This window comes from Ascidia mentula, chromosome 5 (assembly GCF_947561715.1).
Source record: "Ascidia mentula chromosome 5, kaAscMent1.1, whole genome shotgun sequence".
NCBI lineage: Eukaryota > Metazoa > Chordata > Ascidiacea > Phlebobranchia > Ascidiidae > Ascidia > Ascidia mentula.
In genome coordinates, this window is record NC_138570.1 from 6005856 (window position 1) to 6025020 (window position 19165).

A 19165-nucleotide genomic window follows, 5' to 3' on the forward strand; every position below is an offset into this window, starting at 1 on the left:
ATGTTTTACTAGATCTAAAATAGGTTTTTGTAAGGTGATTGTGACATCCAACTACTTATTCATTGAAAAAACAAAATATAACTGTAGTATCTTGCGATTATTTTGTAGTGTATTTGCCGTTGTCAATGACTTTTGAACAATGATTTTAAAAGTCCTAACGTAGTATGGGTCTACTGTATTACAAAATAAACGCAATATGTCAATCATGGTTTTATGTCAACCTTTTCTTATTGACATTAAATGATGTTACAGCAATTATCTTATTTGATAAAAAAACCTTCAATTTATTTTCATTTTATTTTGTGTAATTTCTCCAACAAATTTAATAACAAAGGGATAATAATATTTATAGTTTCAACATTTGACAAGAGAAATTCTTATTGCCTGAGCATCGTAGCAGTGCTTGTTTCTAATTTTAGCAGATGGTCATATCAAAATTCAATAGGGGCAACCGCGGTTCGTCTTGCTTTCGTGCACTTAGATAGGGTCGAAGGTCACTGTAACTACGTGCAAAACAAACAGAACCGCAAAGTCGGGCGTCGAAATTTACATGCTTTTTGCCCTTATGTAGCAGAAGAGGGAAAGAATACACATAAACCTGAAATTTGGTACGATCATTCACAAGGATGTCTACATCAACAAACTGTTAACATGTACGTTCATTTCCTCAGTATTTCACAGCGCTAAGGATGTAGGTTTGTGCACACAAACACAGCGTGATTGTGAGTCACGGATAAATAATTTGCAAATATAGCTGTGTTTTAGGACGAATTTTTGACTCAAAATGAGCTGGTAAGTTGTTGTTTTCTTTTTATTTGGCATGTATTGCTAAAGTATTATTTGGGCAGTCACAAATTGTGGTATATATTATCTTTTTCATTCTTATAGGAACATATTTAGTCGTCAGAACAAGAGAAGTGTTATTACAAAAGCAGAAGAAAGAGATTATGAACGAGAATGTACCAAAATGCAGCAGTAAGTTTAATTTTTGTTGTTGCAAATGGTAACACTACACTACAAGTTTGCACGTTCTGCAGTCATGGGCTTTTAATTATTTGTGTGATTGAAACACAGTTTGGAGGAAGCAAGTAAAAAGCTGTACAAGGACAGCAAAAAGGCTACCACTGCCAATGAGGCATTTGGAAAAGCCAGCGCTAAACTTGGCCAAGACCTGACACAAACTCTTGGCACTCAAGCAACTCCTCAACTTGAGGCACTCAAGGTTGCCACAACCAAGCAAAAGCAACTGGTTCAAGAAAGGGTGAGGATTGTCCCTGACCAACAATTTTTCATATATTAGTACTGCTGTATAATGTCTTATTTGTGTTTTACAAAATAAAATATATGTCGTAACATAAACTGTAGTATGATGCAACAAACTGGTAGATAAACTGTAAATCTACATTAACAACTTTGTTTTGAATCCACTTCTACTTGTTGTATTTTTTCAGAGTGCTCTCACCCACCTGTGCTGGACTGAAGCCTCAAAACAATACAACAGCATCTTTCCGTACTATAGCACACAGTTGAAAATTCGCGACAAATCTTTGCAGGAATATAGCAAAGTACAAGCCAAACTGGATAAATACCAGGAAAAAGAACAGACTGCTGCAAACTCTGTTAAAACTGCTCAAGTAACTATGCAATGTTTCTTTAGCTTTTTTGTTGGTTTCAAAGGTGGTTAATGAGAACTACAAGAATGTTAATTGAGGTTTAGTGCCATGGCTGAGAATTACCGAACGGAATGTTTTGGTTTTAAATGTGTTTTCTGTTCATCATACAAAATAAATCAACAACTTTAAAGTTATTCTAGCAGCAAACAATTGTTTTCCTTCAGGTAAAACGTGAATTGCAGCCTGTGAGGGACGATTTTGAGCAGAAAAACTCTTTACTTATGAAAGATATACCTCAGTTTTATGATGCACGACTTGAGTATTTTAACCCATCTTTACAAGCTTCAGTGGAGTCGGAAGTAAGTTAACATTTAGTTAAATTAATTGTATATTGTCATACATTGTTGATGATATCAAATATAAGAAAACTATGCATGGGAATATGTATTGCAGTAGTTCTGTGTGCAACAAATTGTCATTTTTTTCTTGTTATAGTCCTGGTTGCGTAGACAAACAATGCAAACATTTCAAACCTGTTTGAACGATATGAAGATGGACACAGGGCGCCAGGCTGACTTAAATGTGAGAGATGTATTAGAGGAGATACGAAAACTATCTATAACAACTGATGATTAATAGTCTCAAGCTTATTATATTTTTACTATTATAATCACATTCATATAGTGTTTTTTGTGCTTTTATTTTATTTCACTGCATACTTAATGCTTGCAGCTGTTGCAATTGAATATGATTTGCTGTCTGTAATTTGCTTGTTCTATTTCACAGGCAATTGTTATGTTTTAGAATTTGCTTTATTGTCCTTCAATGGTGTATTTAGTTTTAGCACAAGTGCTCATTTTCATCTGCAGTATTTTTGACCAATTGAACAAATTTGTGCTTCGCTTTGCATATTTGGCAGGTCTATGCAACAGCAAAAAAATTCAAAGAATTTGGATGATAAGTTTTGTGCCTTAGGCTTTCGTTGTATTTTTCGTGCGCACCTTCTACTATGCAAAGCATTTCGGCATTTAATGATATTGCTCTATAAATTGGTGAATTGTTAAAAAAGATTTCTTACTTGTAACGTACAAGCTACCAGTAATCATTACGTTTTTTTTTTTTTTGGAATAATTTTTCGTCAGTGTAGCAAAGTGGCATTTTCTGTCCACAATTCTCGTGTATACATTTATAGCTGTAACAATTTTATCAGTAACGGTTTTTAAGTTGGTGAGTACGTCATTGCAAATAAATGTTGTTGTTTTACATGCTTAAACATCGAAAATAATACGCGATAGTTTCTTGCCAAAACATGTGGCGTGTATTTTGGAAAAAAAATCCTACCGGTTAATTACTGCGAATCGAATTATTTAAGCACAGGTTTAGATCATCATCTACCCATACCCTCCGGTACCGCCGTACAAGCACAAAATTGCCGAGAACTGCTTGTAAACGTGTTGAGTTGAATCTGTATTTACTTAGCTTTATAGGGCAGTAGACTATAAAACATCGTTAAGATTTAGAGGAATGCACTTCGGTTAAACGCTTGTTCTTTAACTTTACGTTTACAAAGTTTTACCAGACATTCGCAACTAGGGCGGACGACAGATACCGGTTTATCGGGTACTTGTAACTGATCCGTTCAAGATAAACAAATAACTCTTCGGTATAATTTGTACAAACCGTAACTCATCAATACTGCAAAAACGCCAACTAAAAGCAGACCTTGTCTAATAAAGATTTTCATTGTATCGTTTTCTTGGCTCAATTCATCCAAAAGACGGTCCTCTTTGTTCATGTGAGGAAATGGCTGATTTGGAATATTTTCTCCAAGAAACTGACATAATGGTGGCCAACCTTGCGAAACCTCGTACACAAACAATTTATCCTTTGGAGTCTGCTGGTATGTTGGAAAATAAAAGGTACATTGTTTTGGTCGTTTTGTTTCTTTGAATTAGGCCGACATAATCCAATATGTTATCGTCTATACCTGTTGCACGTATACACGTTGTGCTGTCTGTACTTTTGCTTAAGTAGCGTTTCGTCCAACAGAGTAAACTTGTTGCTCGGAAAAGGGCCCATATCCCCAAACACTTTTACTAAAATTAAATCGTTGTCAACACAGGAAAATATTGTTTACATAAAACCACCTAGGTGTGTGATAATGGTAGTTGCGTCGAAACCACCAAGTAGGACAGACGACGTTAAAAAGCCACATCATGTAACTAGAGTTGAGTTCATCAAATTGCCTAACCAGACTTCTGTACCATTTGTCTTCATCCCGTACAGTTAAAATGATCTGCAACCAATGAGTTATTTTCCATAAATTTACAACAAACCTTTTGGGCCTCTACTGCAAACCTTTGCATCAGGAAATGCTTCATGTATTTGTTCCCAAAACACAAAACAAGGTGCATCCGTGACGGCATCAACACCTTCATACATACGTTGAAAATCTTCAACTGTTGAAACTTGTGTTATTATCTTTACCCATTCCTTGTAATGATAATACCCGTGCTCCATAATGTCGTATGTGTTGTAACCAAGCATTTGAAATGCCTTGCACATAGTTTTTGTGCCGGTTTTCGAATATCCGGCTAAAATTACTTTCATCCTGATTCTCTTTTTTACTTTTTAAGCCTTTATGAATATATAGCTCGCAAAGTTCAGACCAAACAATTTTTCAAACCAAAAGATTTCAAATTTAAAGTAAAATTGAACCCCAGCACATTCCACATCGTCGCATTGATATTTCAACAACGAACAGCATGCAAAGATCGTGACAAGCATTAAGTAAGGTTACAGTAGGTTTATGCAATGAGTCTTTTCATGTGGATGGGTCGTGACTACTAAACGTACATCAAGCTATAGAAATTTGTTTCAAAAAATTGGAAAAAAAAACCATAAAGTTTTCTCTCTTTCTTTTCCCCGCTAATTTGTAATTATACACCGCGCGAAGTATTGCCAATATGGCTACTCGGTGACTGTAAAATTGTACTCCCGAGATAACTTGTTTTCAAAACGAACGTCCACAAGACAAACTTTTATTATGTTTTTGAGAAAAATTGAAACAACCTGCAGTTTAAATATAAATTCCATACTGCATTATGGTTTCTGAATTGCTTTCACAACAAAATTTATTGTCACATAGAATTTCGCAGTACATTTGTCGTTGCTTGGTTTTATGTTAGTCTGGTTAGACTTCTAGAAAGTTCATTATACTTTCAACAAATTTTGTATGACATTATTTACATGAATTTGAATTAAAAAAATAAAACAGCAAAGTGGAGCCAATAATATGAATTGTGTATGCTGCAGACAGATGATGAGACCTTTTAGGTCGAAACAGTGGCCATCTGTCTGCAACTTACATAAAAAAATAATGTTGAAACTATTGTCGAACCACACAGGCAATTGGAAATTAAGAATACTTTGACATTCAAACCGGGCGTATGATATCTTTAAACGATATAGGTTTTAAAAATGGTCATGTGGCGAAAGGCCACGTGCCACGCATGATGAAAATCAATTTTGCGGTACACTTTATAACCAACGTAACACAGCAGCATTGCAGCAACGCCAGTAGAAATCATGCCGTGGCGAAGCAACGTTTTCATGACGTCGTTTTCTTGGCTCATTTCCTCAACCAGACGACCACTTTTGTTCTTGTGTGGAAATGGCTGATTTGGAATTTCTTCTCCGAGAAACTCACACAGTGGTGACCAACCTTGCGAAACCTCGTACACAAGCAATTTGTCTTTGGGTGCTTTCTGCAATGATTGATAACAAAAATTAGGGAACGAAACTGGTATTTTTCATCCGATTTCGATGCCCGATATTTTTCATGAAAAGTACTGCGATACCGATCCGATACCAATGCTTTTTAAGTTCTGTACAAGTATATTAAAAATTTAGTTTAATACCATTATATATTTTTGATACTTTGATGCGATACCAACAAGTGTCCTTGTTTGCAAACAGTTCGAAATGGGGTCAATTTTTTTGGAAACAAAGTATAAGGTTATAAATTGCTGGTGAAATTGGATGATTGAAAAGCCTTGTCCGAATACTCGTGCAATGCGTACCGTTACAAATCTCGGAGCCAAGTAATTGTTTCATTGCCTATGATTTAAACCCATTTAAACAATCATGCCACTGGCTCGTAAACTGACAAAGTTATCGAGGGTCAAAGGTTGAATACATACTGCTACATAATTGATTAGTTGTGGATTACCTGTTGCACGTACACGTTGTGCTGTCTGTAGTTTTGTTTAAGCAGCGTTTCACCCAACAGAGTAATCTTGTTGTTCGGAAATCGGGCCATGTCGCCGAATATTTTCACTGAAAATACTCTGTATTTGTTCGAAATATTTACAAAGACAAAACCAACTACGTGTGTGGTAATGGTAGTTGCGTCGAATCCACCAAGTGGGACAGACGATGTTAAACAGCCAAATCATATAACTAGAGTTGAGATCATCAAACTGCTTAACCAGACTTCTGTACCATTTGTCTTCATCCCGTAAAGTTAAAACTATCTGCAACAAATTTGAATCGATTAGTGTCGGATAGTGCACACTGTTTCAATCGACAAGGTCACACCAAGCTGGTGATGAGGCTCTGGACAATAGCTGGTAAACAAGACAGACAAAAATGTTTTTTTCATTTTGTAGTACTATGCAGTCAACGTCTTTGGGTACCAATTACAAGGCACTAACCACGAGAGGCAAGTCACTGTGCATATGATTTGGGCGACACCAAAGCCGACTATTTGGTTTTATACAGTTGTTGGGCATAGTGTGAGCCACAGTCACCAGTTGCAATGAAGAGACCTTATTAGTCAAAACAGTACATATACTCTCTGCAGCTTACTGATCATGTTTGCTATACGCTTCCATATTTGAATTGACTTTTACCACAAACGTATGCAATTTACCACAAACCTTTGCATCGGGAAATGCTTCATGTATTTGTTCCCAAAACACAAAACATGGTGCATCCGTGACGGCATCAATCCCTTCATACATACGTTGAAAATCTTCAACTGTTGAACCTTGTGTTATTATCTTTACCCATTCCTTGTAATGGTAATACCCGTGCTCTAAACTGTCGTAAGTGTTGTAACCAAGCAACTGAAATGCCTTGCACATAGTTTTTGTGCCGGTTTTGGAGTATCCGGCTAGTATAACTTTCATCTTTATAATTTGCTTTGTTTTTACAGAAAATAATCTTGCTAACTTCGTCCTTTTAAACCTTATCACAGTGTCAATGACGTATTTTATGCTGCACGACAGTCAAAGCGATGGTACCAAGTTAATAATTAATCTGCAGGATTTCAGACCTATGGAAGTTAAGTGCTGCTAAATGATATATATCTGAAACATGGTTTGGTGTACGAATGCCGAATGGAAATGAAAAAATTCATCCAAATCCGGATTAGGAGCAACTTTTATCCGGTATTGGCAATAATACAGATCATATATATGCCGAAATATCGGAAACGGAGAAAAATGCGAACCATTTGTACCAAAAAATCGAAAAAACAATGCTTATCCCCACGTATATGAAAGCGTGTAGCATACGTCACAGAAACCAGTGCTTGTATTGCGTAATGTTTTGCGCGCAGCTTTGCACATGTACTGCATAATCCCACAATGTGACCCAAATGATTGAGCCATCGAATATTCTCGAGTAAAGTGATTCATTCAACATCCTGTTTACCACATAAAATGTCCTCCTATGCTTATGTCACATCACACCTATGTTCTTGTATTATATTACTTCAAGCGCCTCATGATATCACGTGACATTATTGACCAATCAGCTCTCATAATGGAGAGCGTTAAAAAGCCCAGGTTAGACCGGTAAATTCATTCTGATTCTAATCCATTCTAATCCATTCTAATTTATTCTACTTGCTGCCATTCTATTTGCTGGCATCCTAACAACGTTGTATTGAAAGCTGTAATGTACCGTCGTAATGAAGAAGATAACAGAAATGAATACAATTATTCGGGAAGAGATCTTGGTTCTGGGTGCTTTATAGAACGGGGCAGAAGCAGGTTTAACCATCAAAGAGACTCAATAACCGCTCAGGCCATCGAGACACTGTTAAATATCTCTGAGACCCTTAGAGTTATTTACAAGCGCAATGAAAACGGAAAACTATTGAAAGCGCGCATTCGGAACGTTTTATGCATTTAAGCACAAACTTACTTTACACCGTTTTACCTTTGCATCAGAAAATGGTTTACGAATTTGTTCCCAAAACACGTAACAAGGTAAGTCTGACGTACCCCAAGTATACATGCGTTGTAAATCTGCAATCATTTTGTGACAATTTTCACTGAATCCTTTGTGATGATAATAATGCTCCTTCCCCGGGGTCTTTTGCTGTATTGATTATTAGGTCACGTTTTACAAATGTCTCATAAAAAATCGTTTAACCTATTTATCAAGCGATGGTAACCGAAGTTGAAGGTGCAAATAAAATTAACGTTGCGATACACTTTGTAACCAAAGAAAATTAGCAACACTGAAAAGACACTTCCGGAAATATATCCGGCTAAAATTAATCGTACCTTCAACTTCGGTTACCATCGCTTGATAAATAGGTTAAACGATTTTTTATGAGACATTTACTTTCATCCTGATTCTCTTTTTTACTTTTTAAGCCTTTATGAATATATATAGCTATAGCTCGCAAAGTTCAGACCAAACAATTTTTGAAACCAAAAGATTTCAAATTTAAAGTAAAATTGAACCCCAGCACATTCCACATCGTCGCATTGATATTTCAACAACGAACAGCATGCAAAGATCGTGACAAGCATTAGGTAAGGTTACAGTAGGTTTATGCAATGATTCTTTTCATGTCGATGGGTCGTGACTACTAAACGTACATCAAGCTATAGAAATTTGTTTCAAAAAATTGGAAAATAAACCCATAAAGTTTTCTCTCTTTCTTTTCCCCGCTAAGTTGTAATTATACGCCGCGCGAAGTATTGCCAATATGGCTACTTGGTGACTGTAAAATTGTACTCCCGAGATAACTTGCTTTCAAAACGAACGTCCACAAGACAAACTTTTATTATGTTTTCGAGAAAAATTGAAACAACCTGCAGTTTAAATATAAATTCCATACTGCATTATGGTTTCTGAATTGCTTTCACAACAAAATTTATTGTCACATAGAATTTCGCAGTGCATTTGTCGTTGCTTGGGTTTATGTTAGTCTGGTTAGACTTCTAGAAAGTTCATTATACTTTCAACAAATTTTGTATGACATTATTTACATGAATTTGAATTAAAAAAATAAAACAGCAAAGTGGAGCCAATAATATGAATTGTGTATGCTGCAGACAGATGATGAGACCTTTTAGGTCGAAACAGTGGCCATCTGTCTGCAGCTTACATAAAAACATAATGTTGAAACTATTGTCGAACCAAACAGGCGATTGGAAATTAAGAATACTTTGACATTCAAACCGGGCGTATGATATCCTTAAACGATATAGGTTTTAAAAATGGTCATGTGGCGAAAGGCCACGTGCAACGCATGATGAAAATCAATTTTGCGGTACACTTTTTAACCAACGTAACACAGCAGCATTGCAGCAACGCCAGTAGAAATCATGCCGTGGCGAAGCAACGTTTTCATGACGTCGTTTTCTTGGCTCATTTCCTCAACCAGACGACCACTTTTGTTCTTGTGTGGAAATGGCTGATTTGGAATTTCTTCTCCGAGAAACTCACACAGTGGTGACCAACCTTGCGAGACCTCGTACACAAGCAATTTGTCTTTGGGTGCTTTCTGCAATGATTGATAACATGAATTAGGGAACGAAACTGGTATTTTTCATCCGATTTCGATGCCCGATATTTTTCATGAAAAGTACTGCGATACCGATCCGGTACCAGTGCTTTTTAAGTTCTGTATAAGTATATTAAAAATTTAGTTTAATACCATTATATATTTTTGATACTTTGATGCGATACCAACAAGTGTCCTTGTTTGCAAACAGTTCGAAATGGGGTCAGTTTTTTTGGAAGCAAAGTAAGGTTATAAATTGCTGGTGAAATTGGATGATTGAAAAGCCTTGTCCGAATACTCGTGCAATGCGTACCGTTACAAATCTCGGAGCCAAGTAATTGTTTCATTGCCTATGATTTAAACCCATTTAAACAATCATGCCACTGGCTCGTAAACTGACAAAGTTATCGAGGGTCAAAGGTTGAATACATACTGCTACATAATTGATTAGTTGTGGATTACCTGTTGCACGTACACGTTGTGCTGTCTGTAGTTTTGTTTAAGCAGCGTTTCACCCAACAGAGTAATCTTGTTGTTCGGAAATCGGGCCATGTCGCCGAATATTTTCACTGAAAATACTCTGTATTTGTTCGAAATATTTACAAAGACAAAACCACCTACGTGTGTGGTGATCATAGCTTCGTCGAATCCACCAAGTGGGACAGACGATGTTAAACAGCCAAATCATATAACTAGAGTTGAGATCATCAAACTGCTTAACCAGACTTCTGTACCATTTGTCTTCATCCCGTAAAGTTAAAATTATCTGCAACAAATTTGAATCGATTAGTTCCAGTTAGTGCACACTGTTTCAATCGACAAGGTCACATCAAGCTGGTGATGAGGCTCTGGACAATAGCTGGTAAACAAAATAGACAAAAATGTTTTTTTAATTTTGTGGTACTATGCAGTCAACGTCTTTGGGTACCAATTACAAGGCACTAACCACGAGAGGCGAGTCACTGTGCATATGATTTGGGCGACACCCAAGCCGACAATTTGGTTTTAAACAGTTGTTGGGCATAGTGTGAGCCACAGTCACCAGTTGCAATGAAGAGACCTTATTAGTCAAAACAGTACATGTCTCTGCAGCTTACTGATCATGTTTGCTATACGCTTCCATATTTGAATTGACTTTTACCACAAACGTATGCAATTTACCACAAACCTTTGCATCAGGAAATGCTTCATGTATTTGTTCCCAAAACACAAAACAAGGTGCATCCGTGACGGCATCAATCCCTTCATACATACGTTGAAAATCTTCAACTGTTGAACCTTGTGTTATTATCTTTACCCATTCCTTGTAATGGTAATACCCGTGCTCTAAACTGTCGTAAGTGTTGTAACCAAGCAACTGAAATGCGTTGCACATAGTTTTTGTTCCAGTTTTGGAGTACCCGGCCAGTATAACTTTCATCTTTATAATTTGCTTTGCTTTTACAGAAAATTATCTTGCTAACTTCGTCCTTTTAAACCTTATCACAGTGTCAATAACGTATTTTATGCTGCACGACAGTCAAAGCGATGGTACCGAGTTAATAATTAATCTGCAAGGTTTCAGACCTATGGAAGTTAAGTGCTGCTAAATGATATATATTTGAAACATGGTTTGGTGTACGAATGCCGAATGGAAATGGAAAAATTCATCCAAATCCGGATTAGGAGCAACTTTTATCCGGTATTGGCAATGATTCAGATTATATATGCCGAAATATCGGAAACGGAGAAAAATGCGAACCATTTGTACCAAAAAATCGAAAAAACAATCGTGCTTATCCCCACGTATATGAAAGCGCAATGAAAACGGAAAACTATAGAAAGCGCGCATTCGGAACGTTTTATGCATTTAAGCACAAACTTACTTTACACCTTTTTACCTTTGCATCAGAAAATGGTTTACGAATTTGTTCCCAAAACACGTAACAAGGTAAGTCTGACGTACCCCAAGTATACATGCGTTGTAAATCTGCAATCATTTTGTGACAATTTTCACTGAATCCTTTGTGATGATAATAATGCTCTTTCCCGGGGTCTTTTGCTGTATTGATTTTTAGGTCACGTTTTACAAATGTCTCATAAAAAATCGTTCAACCTATTTATCAAGCGATGGTAACCGAAGTTAAAGGTGCGAATAAAATTAACGTTGCGATACACTTTGTAACCAAAGAAAATTAGCAACACTGTAAAGACACTTCCGGAAATCATAGCGTGTCGGGCATATATTTTCATAACTTTGTTTTCCTTCATTAATTCATCCATCACAGCAGCACCTTTGTTCTTGTGTGGAAAACACTGATCGGGTATTTTTTCTCCGAGAAATTCACACAGTGGCCCCCAGCCCTGCGAAACCTCGTACACAAGCAATTTGTCCTTGGGTGCTCTCTGCAAAAGTGGATTGTGCAAATGCTTATTGGCAGAAGACGATAAAGGGTGAGTTTACCTGTTGGACGTATGCATTATGTTGTCTGTACTTGTTTTTCATTATTGTTTCACCAAACAAAGTTGCCTTGTTGCTTGGGTACCTTGACACGTCGCATGTCAATTTCACTTTAAATTACAAAAAAGGTAATTAGTGGTTAAACGATTGCTGTGCTTTGTGCACGTACTTATATGGTAGCCATAGTTTCGTCGTATCCACCAAATTGGTGATATCAGGCCAAGAAACCAATACTTGTAACTTGAATTAAGATTGTCAAATTGACCCACTAAGCTCTGGTACCATTTGTCTTCATCACGGACAGTTAAAATGATCTGCGTACAGGAAAATTCGAAGAATTTAATTCTGAAACACAATCAGACCAAACAGCGTGCTGTCTAATAACGGCAAATACTGACATGTATTTACGTGGAACATCCCATTAAAGTTAAAGTAGTGGCTTCATTTCTATTGCATTGATGCACACAGGCTTTCTATAAATTGTTTTGCTTGAATTTTAAATCGCGCAATAGCTTTGTCATCATGACCGACCTTTGCATCTGGAAACGCTTCATATATTTGTTCCCAAAAATGGAAACAAGGTGTATCCGTGACGGCATCAACACCTTCATACATACGTTGAAAATCTTCAACTGTTGAACCTTTCGTTACAATTTTTACCCATTCCTTGCGATGATAATAACCGTGCTCCATAACGTCATATGTGTTGTAACCAAGGATCTGGAATGCTTGACACATAGTTTTAGTGCCGGTTTTCGAATAACCGGCGAGTATAACTTTCATCTTGAAGCCTGTTGGTATTAAACCTTTTGTATTATACGTAATATCTGCCTTCAAATCACTAACGTACTGTAGTGCAAAGGCTAACACCACCTTCACGACCAGTACTCTTTCGGCTGGTTAATGATTAATCATTGATAAATCCAACAAGTTCTGAATGCTGCAGGTATGTACAACATGTTTGTGAAAGATAAAGTATTTGGTTTTGAGTTATCTGGAACTTTGCTGGACAAGTGATGAAATTTGTCCCAAACATTTTTGCCATGTTTGGCCACTTCAATCTTGCTTTTGCGCCAAGATTTTTTTACAAGTGGACACATGCTCACTCCGCTTGTCGACGCAGGGTTTTATAGTATGTATAAGAACCAGCAGTGCATGATTGTCTTGCCGGAAAACTTGGCGCAGAGTCCTATTAATAAGTCAGCAAAATGCGACGTTTTTTTCAGTATTTAGGAATGTGTTTGTTTCGATGCAAAATGGTATAATGCCCAATGTGATCCATTTTTGGATCAGTATGACAAATTATTGGCACCTATCTACATCGCAAAATTTGTCTCTTTTTGTCAAAATAACGACCATTTTTATTCGGAAAATATCATTTGTATTTCGCCACGACACATTGCATTGAAGGTGCATGTAACAAAAAAAGATTCGAAGAATATTTCAATACAGTACAAAGGCTTATGCGCTTCAGTCATTCTGCATTAAGTAATAAATTACATAAACTGTAATCAATTTTGTTCTAAAATTGTTGTAAACATAATAGTCAGGAAACTAAATTTCATGCTTTCTTCACAATGGCATTAAAAAATATTGTTTCATAACTATGACAACATAAGAAAATCTTTCAACATTGTAAGGTGATGATGGCCAACCTGAAAAAGGCGGTGAAAATTGACCTTGTGATAGACTTTGTAACCGACATAGAACAAAAGTATCGACATTACACTTCCAGAAATCATAATTTGCCGCATATATATTTTCATGATCTTGCTCTCTTTCATCATTTCATCCAGAACCACGCCACCTTTGTTCTTGTGTGGAAAAGACTGATCGGGTATTTTTTCACCAAGGAAATCACACAATGGCCCCCAACCCTGCGAAACCTCGTACACAAGCAACTTGTCCTTGGGTGCTTTCTGTCGGGCAAATTGTGCAGATAGGCCTATATTTATGAGACTTTTATTTAGAAAAGCAAGTTTACCTGTTGAACGTATGCATTATGTTGCCTGTACATATTTTTCAGCAGTGTTTCACCAAACAAAGTTGTCTTGTAACTGGGAAACCTCGACACTTCGCCGATCAGTTTCGCTTCAAATAGCAGCAAATATTAGCGGTAAAAACCCCGCAAAAACCTCTATAAAGTTGAAACTGTTATACTTATGTGGTGGGTGTAGTTTCGTCGTATCCATGTACTCGGTGAAATGAGACCAAGAAACCAATACTTATAACTTGAATTAATGTAATCAAATTGATCCACTAAGCTTTTGTACCATTTGTCTTCATCGCGAATAGTTAAAACAATCTGCAAAGGGAACGCACATTTCAAAGTTTAACGGCATTTGTAAAACAATTTAACCATATAACTTTTACATTCGCATCAGGAAATGCTTCATGAATTTGTTCCCAGAACATGTAACAAGGCAAGTCTGTAACGGCGTCCACCCCTTCATACATACGTTGAAAATCTTCAACTGTTGAACCTTTTGTGATAATTTTTATCCAATCCTTGTAATGATAATACCCGTGCTCCAAAGCATCATATGTGTTGTAACCAAGCATTTGAAACGCTTGACACATCGTTTTTGTGCCCGTCTTAGAATAACCGGCAAGTATAACTTTCATTTCGGAACTGTTTAGTTCTAACCTATAAGTTTCGCCTTTAATGATATATCCGCCTTCAACTGCTGTAGCCTACAGTTAGGTTATGGCAAACACAAATTTGCAGACTTGTAAATTATTAACCATTAATAAAATCTAAGTTTTCGAATGCAGCAGACACGTCCAAATACAACGTTGTGAATGACGAAGTACTTGGTTTAGAGACTTTCAAAACGTGTTTTAGGCTACTGTGTTAAGGTAAATAAGATAACAAGTCCCAAGCAATTTGTCCGAAATATTTTGAGTGGATCTATAGCAGTATTGTTGATTTTACAAATTAATCGACTCCTCAAAAAGTAATTGAACAGCTGAAATGCCACACAGTCATTTAACACCAAACTTATTTCAAAAAGGGATCTTTTAAAATCCCGCATTTGTTTTTCATCACAAATTTCCGCCATTTTATCCGATTGGTGCGTATGATCATTACTCTATTGCAAAAAAAACGCGACTGCGGCGATTTTTTTATACTCTACATGGTGGCACCCGAGGGTAAATTGTCAAAGAGTTCGGTATGGTAAAAAAATGAGTGACACCACTTTGGGAAAAAAAAACATGTCTATTTACCCTGGATAATAGTTTAAAGGTGTTAACAGGCATGTTAAAATTTCTGTCCGCCTTGAAATCGTAAAAATTAATTAATTTGCAGCAAAACTTTCGGCTACCGCAATGCAATGCCATAACTCGCGCGCTTAAACGCCACATCCGGGAAGTCAAAACCATGTCAAGAAGTGTTACTGGTACAAAGTTTATTCGATATCGCACATGCGAATTTAATAGTTTAATGGTAGGACAACATAACCAACGCCCAAAACAAAAAACTATTTTATGTGAAGTTGCGAGCTTTATTCCCGCCCAAGTTAGTGTTACGTCATAAGCGACGATTTTCATTATTCTGTACAAAAAACCTGTTCAGTAAAAAAAATAAACCATGTTGATCTTGCCAAAAATATGGATTTTGTGGTCGTGATAAAAGCCTTTCCCATTGTTTTTTTCGTTTTTTCTGCAAGTATGCCCCAAATGGGCAGTTTATGCATCAGTGATTGCGAAATTTGATGAAAATTTACCTTTGACCCCGGAATAGTAAGGTTGACTGAATGTGGATGACATACACAGGTCAAACATCAAATCTGCGTACAGGAAAAAAAAGAATTTAATTCTAAAACACAATCAGACCAAACAGCATGCTGTGTAATAACGGCAAATACTGACATGTATTTACGTGGAACATCCCATTAAAGTTAAAGTAGTGGCTTCATTTCTATTGCATTATGCACACACGCTTTCTATAAATTGTTTTGCTTGAATTTTGAATCGCATAATAGCTTTATCGTCATGACCGACCTTTGCATCTGGAAATGCTTCATGTAATTGTTCCCAAAAATGGAAACAAGGTGCATCCGTGACGGCATCAACACCTTCATACATACGTTGAAAATCTTCAACTGTTGACCCTTTTGTTACAATTTTTACCCATTCCTTGCGATGATAATAACCGTGCTCCATAACGTCATATGTGTTGTAACCAAGGATCTGGAATGCTTGACACATAGTTTTAGTGCCCGTTTTCGAATAACCGGCGAGTATAACTTTCATCTTGAAACTGTTTGGTATTAAACCTTTTGTATTATACGTAATATCTGCCTTCAAATCACTAGCGTACTGTAGTGTAAAGGCTAACACCACCTTAACGACCAGTACTCTTTCGGCTGGTTAATGATTAATCATTGATAAATCCAACAAGTTCTGAATGCTGCAGGTATGTACAACATGTTTGTGAAAGATAAAGTATTTGGTTTTGAGTTATCTGGAACTTTGCTGGACAAGTGATGCAATTTGTTCCAAACATTTTTTCCATGTTTGAACACTTCAGTTTTGCTTTTGCTGTTAAAGAGTTTCTTTGATGGACTTAAATCAAAATAACGACCACTTATTCGGAAAAGGTCGTTTGTATTTCGCCATGAACATGGCATTAATAGGCCAATGTGCATGTAACAAATAATAGATCAAAAACATATTTCAGTACATTAGAAATCCTTTTGCGCTTCAGTCGATCTACATGAAGTAATAAATTACATAATTTGTAATCAATTTTGTTCTAAAATTGTTGTAAACGTGATTGCCAGGAAACTAAATATCATGATTTCTTCACAATGACATTAAAATTTACTTTTCTATAACTAAGCGAACTTGAGAAAATCTTTTACCATTGTGAGGTTATGATAAGCAACCTGAAATAGACGATGAAAATTAACCTTGTGGTAGACTTTGTAACCGACATAAAACAAAAGTAGCGACATTACACTTCCAGATATCATAATTTGCCGCATATATATTTTCATGATCTTGCTCTCTTTCATCATTTCATCCAGCAGCACGCCACCTTTGTTCTTGTGTGGAAAAGACTGATCGGGTATTTTTTCACCAAGGAATTCACACAATGGCCCCCAACCCTGCGAAACCTCGTACACAAGCAACTTGTCCTTGGGTGCTTTCTATCGTGGCAAATTGGGCAGGTATATAAGACTTGTTTTAGAAAACCAAGTTTACCTGTTGAACGTATGCGTTATGTTGTTTGTACATGTTTTTCAGCAGTGTTTCACTAAACAAAGTCTTCTTGTTACTGGGAAACCTCGACACTTCGCCGATCAGTTTCGCTTCAAATAGCAGCAAATGTTAGCGGTAAAAAAAAAACGCAAAAGCGTCTGTAAAGTACTTATGTGGTGGTTGTAGTTTCGTCGTATCCATGCACTCGGTGAAATGAGACCAAGAAACCAATACTTATAACTTGAATTAATGTAATCAAATTGATCCACTAAGCTTTTGTACCATTTGTCTTCATCGCGAACAGTTAAAACAATCTGCAAAGGGAACGCACATTTCAAAGTTTAACGGCATTTGTAAAACAATTTAACCGTATACCTTTTTACCTTCGCATCAGGAAATGCTTCATGAATTTGTTCCCAGAACATGTAACAAGGCAAGTCTGTAACGGCGTCCACCCCTTCATACATACGTTGAAAATCTTCAACTGTTGAACCTTTTGTGATAATTTTTATCCAATCCTTGTAATGATAATACCCGTGCTCCAAAGCATCATATGTGTTGTAACCAAGCATTTGAAACGCTTGACACATCGTTTTTGTGCCCGTCTTAGAATAACCGGCAAGTATAACTTTCATTTCGGAACTGTTTATAGTTCTAACCTATATGTTTCGCCTTTAATGATATATCCGCCTTCAACTGCTGATAGCCTACAGTTAGGTTATGGCAAACACAAATTTGCAGACTTGTAAATTATTAACCATTGATAAAATCTAAGTTTTCGAATGCTGCACGCACGTCCAAATGCAACCTGTTTGCGAATGACGAGGTAGGCCTACTTGGTTTAAAAACTTTTAAAACGTGTTTTAGGCTCCTGTGTCCAGAAATTGAAATAACATGTCCCAAGCAATTTGTTGAAATATTTTAAGTGGACCTATAGCAGTATTGTCGATTTTACAAATTAATCGACACTTCCTGTGTTACCAAAAACAATTCAAAAACAGAAAAGTGTTTATTTAATTTTATTTTAGTTTTCTTTCAAGTAAGTTATTGTCTAAAAATATTAAAAAGCTTTGATAATACCACACCGCCATTCAACACCAAACTTATTTCAAAAAGGATCTTTTAAAATCCCGCATTCGTCTTTCGTCACAAATTGCCATTTTATCCGATTGGTGTGTGTGATCATACTCTATGGTAAAAACAACCGCGACTGCAGAGATTTTTTTTATACTCTACTATGGTGGCACCCGAGGGTAAACTGTCAAAGAGTTCGGTATGGTTTAAAAAATGAGTGACACCACTTTGGGGAAAAAAGGCCAATGTACCCTGGATAATAGTTTATAAGTGTTAACAGGCATTTTAAAATTTCTGTACGTCTTGAAACCGTAAAAATTAATTAATTTGCAGCAAAACTTTCGGCTACCGCAATGCAATGCCATAACACGCGCGCTTAAACGCCACATCCGGGAAGTCAAAACCATGTCAAGAAGTGTTACTGGTACAAAGTTTATTCGATATTGCACATGTAAAATTTGATAGTTAAATGGAAGGACAATAACCAACGCCCAAAACAAAAAACTATCTTATGTAAAGTTACGAGCTTTATTCCCGCCCAAGTTAGTGTTACGTCATAAGCGACGATTTTCATTGTTCTGTACAAAAAACCTGTTCAGTAAAAAAAATAAATCATGTTGATCTTGCCAAAAATATGGATTTTGTGGTCGTGATAAAAGCCTTTCCCATTGTTTTTTCGTTTATTCTGCAAAAATGCCCCAAATGGGCAGTTTATGCATCAGTGATTGAGAAATTTGATGAAAATTTACCTTTGACCCCGGAATAGTAAGGTTGACTGAATGTGGATGACATACACAGGCCAAACATCAGATCTGGGGAGAAGGGTTTGGTTAATTTGGTTTTGTTGCTTGAAAGCGAAACGCACAGAAATGTTAAATATACTCTGTTGTTGTCGTTAAGTAGGTCTTAGCAAGAAGCTATTATTATTTTTTGGTTTGCAAAGTGTATTTTGTTAGGTTTATTGTACTCACTGACATTGTGTTAGTCACTCTCTTAGTTTGACCAAACAATAATTTCACA

At 36.6% G+C, this 19165-nt stretch overlaps 7 protein-coding genes across 7 annotated transcripts; 1 reads left to right on the forward strand and 6 right to left on the reverse strand.

Moving 5' to 3' along the window:
• The first annotated feature begins 534 nt into the window (after nucleotides 1–534).
• On the forward strand, nucleotides 535–2872 carry LOC145902704 (bridging integrator 3-like). Its single transcript, XM_082990784.1, has 7 exons — nucleotides 535–608; nucleotides 672–792; nucleotides 889–975; nucleotides 1075–1261; nucleotides 1452–1634; nucleotides 1838–1972; nucleotides 2109–2872. Exons 2-7 carry the CDS (start codon nucleotides 785–787, stop codon nucleotides 2247–2249), a joined length of 741 nt encoding a protein of 246 aa, XP_082846910.1. The 5' UTR covers nucleotides 535–608; nucleotides 672–784; the 3' UTR covers nucleotides 2250–2872.
• A 380-nt stretch (nucleotides 2873–3252) lies between these two features.
• LOC145902775 (uncharacterized) lies at nucleotides 3253–4223 on the reverse strand. Its single transcript, XM_082990875.1, has 4 exons — nucleotides 3972–4223; nucleotides 3768–3909; nucleotides 3612–3712; nucleotides 3253–3519 (listed from the first exon to the last, which is right to left on the reverse strand). Exons 1-4 carry the CDS (start codon nucleotides 4221–4223, stop codon nucleotides 3253–3255), a joined length of 762 nt encoding a protein of 253 aa, XP_082847001.1.
• Nucleotides 4224–5071: 848 nt separating this feature from the next.
• Nucleotides 5072–6805, reverse strand: LOC145902776 (uncharacterized). Its single transcript, XM_082990876.1, has 4 exons — nucleotides 6554–6805; nucleotides 6004–6148; nucleotides 5845–5951; nucleotides 5072–5380 (listed from the first exon to the last, which is right to left on the reverse strand). The coding sequence occupies exons 1-4, from the start codon at nucleotides 6803–6805 to the stop codon at nucleotides 5072–5074; spliced, it is 813 nt and encodes a 270-aa protein (XP_082847002.1).
• Nucleotides 6806–9198: 2393 nt separating this feature from the next.
• On the reverse strand, nucleotides 9199–10858 carry LOC145902777 (uncharacterized). Its single transcript, XM_082990877.1, has 4 exons — nucleotides 10592–10858; nucleotides 10045–10189; nucleotides 9886–9992; nucleotides 9199–9423 (listed from the first exon to the last, which is right to left on the reverse strand). Exons 1-4 carry the CDS (start codon nucleotides 10841–10843, stop codon nucleotides 9199–9201), a joined length of 729 nt encoding a protein of 242 aa, XP_082847003.1. The 5' UTR covers nucleotides 10844–10858.
• Nucleotides 10859–11499: 641 nt separating this feature from the next.
• Nucleotides 11500–12646, reverse strand: LOC145902779 (uncharacterized). Its single transcript, XM_082990878.1, has 4 exons — nucleotides 12395–12646; nucleotides 12033–12177; nucleotides 11867–11973; nucleotides 11500–11808 (listed from the first exon to the last, which is right to left on the reverse strand). Exons 1-4 carry the CDS (start codon nucleotides 12644–12646, stop codon nucleotides 11500–11502), a joined length of 813 nt encoding a protein of 270 aa, XP_082847004.1.
• A 687-nt stretch (nucleotides 12647–13333) lies between these two features.
• LOC145902780 (uncharacterized) lies at nucleotides 13334–14488 on the reverse strand. Its single transcript, XM_082990879.1, has 5 exons — nucleotides 14237–14488; nucleotides 14024–14168; nucleotides 13848–13954; nucleotides 13543–13782; nucleotides 13334–13342 (listed from the first exon to the last, which is right to left on the reverse strand). The coding sequence occupies exons 1-5, from the start codon at nucleotides 14486–14488 to the stop codon at nucleotides 13334–13336; spliced, it is 753 nt and encodes a 250-aa protein (XP_082847005.1).
• Nucleotides 14489–15087: 599 nt separating this feature from the next.
• Nucleotides 15088–17706, reverse strand: LOC145902781 (uncharacterized). The gene is made up of 7 exons (XM_082990880.1): nucleotides 17455–17706; nucleotides 17241–17385; nucleotides 17075–17181; nucleotides 16780–17019; nucleotides 15955–16057; nucleotides 15592–15654; nucleotides 15088–15092 (listed from the first exon to the last, which is right to left on the reverse strand). Exons 1-7 carry the CDS (start codon nucleotides 17704–17706, stop codon nucleotides 15088–15090), a joined length of 915 nt encoding a protein of 304 aa, XP_082847006.1.
• Between the last annotated feature and the right edge of the window lie 1459 nt (nucleotides 17707–19165).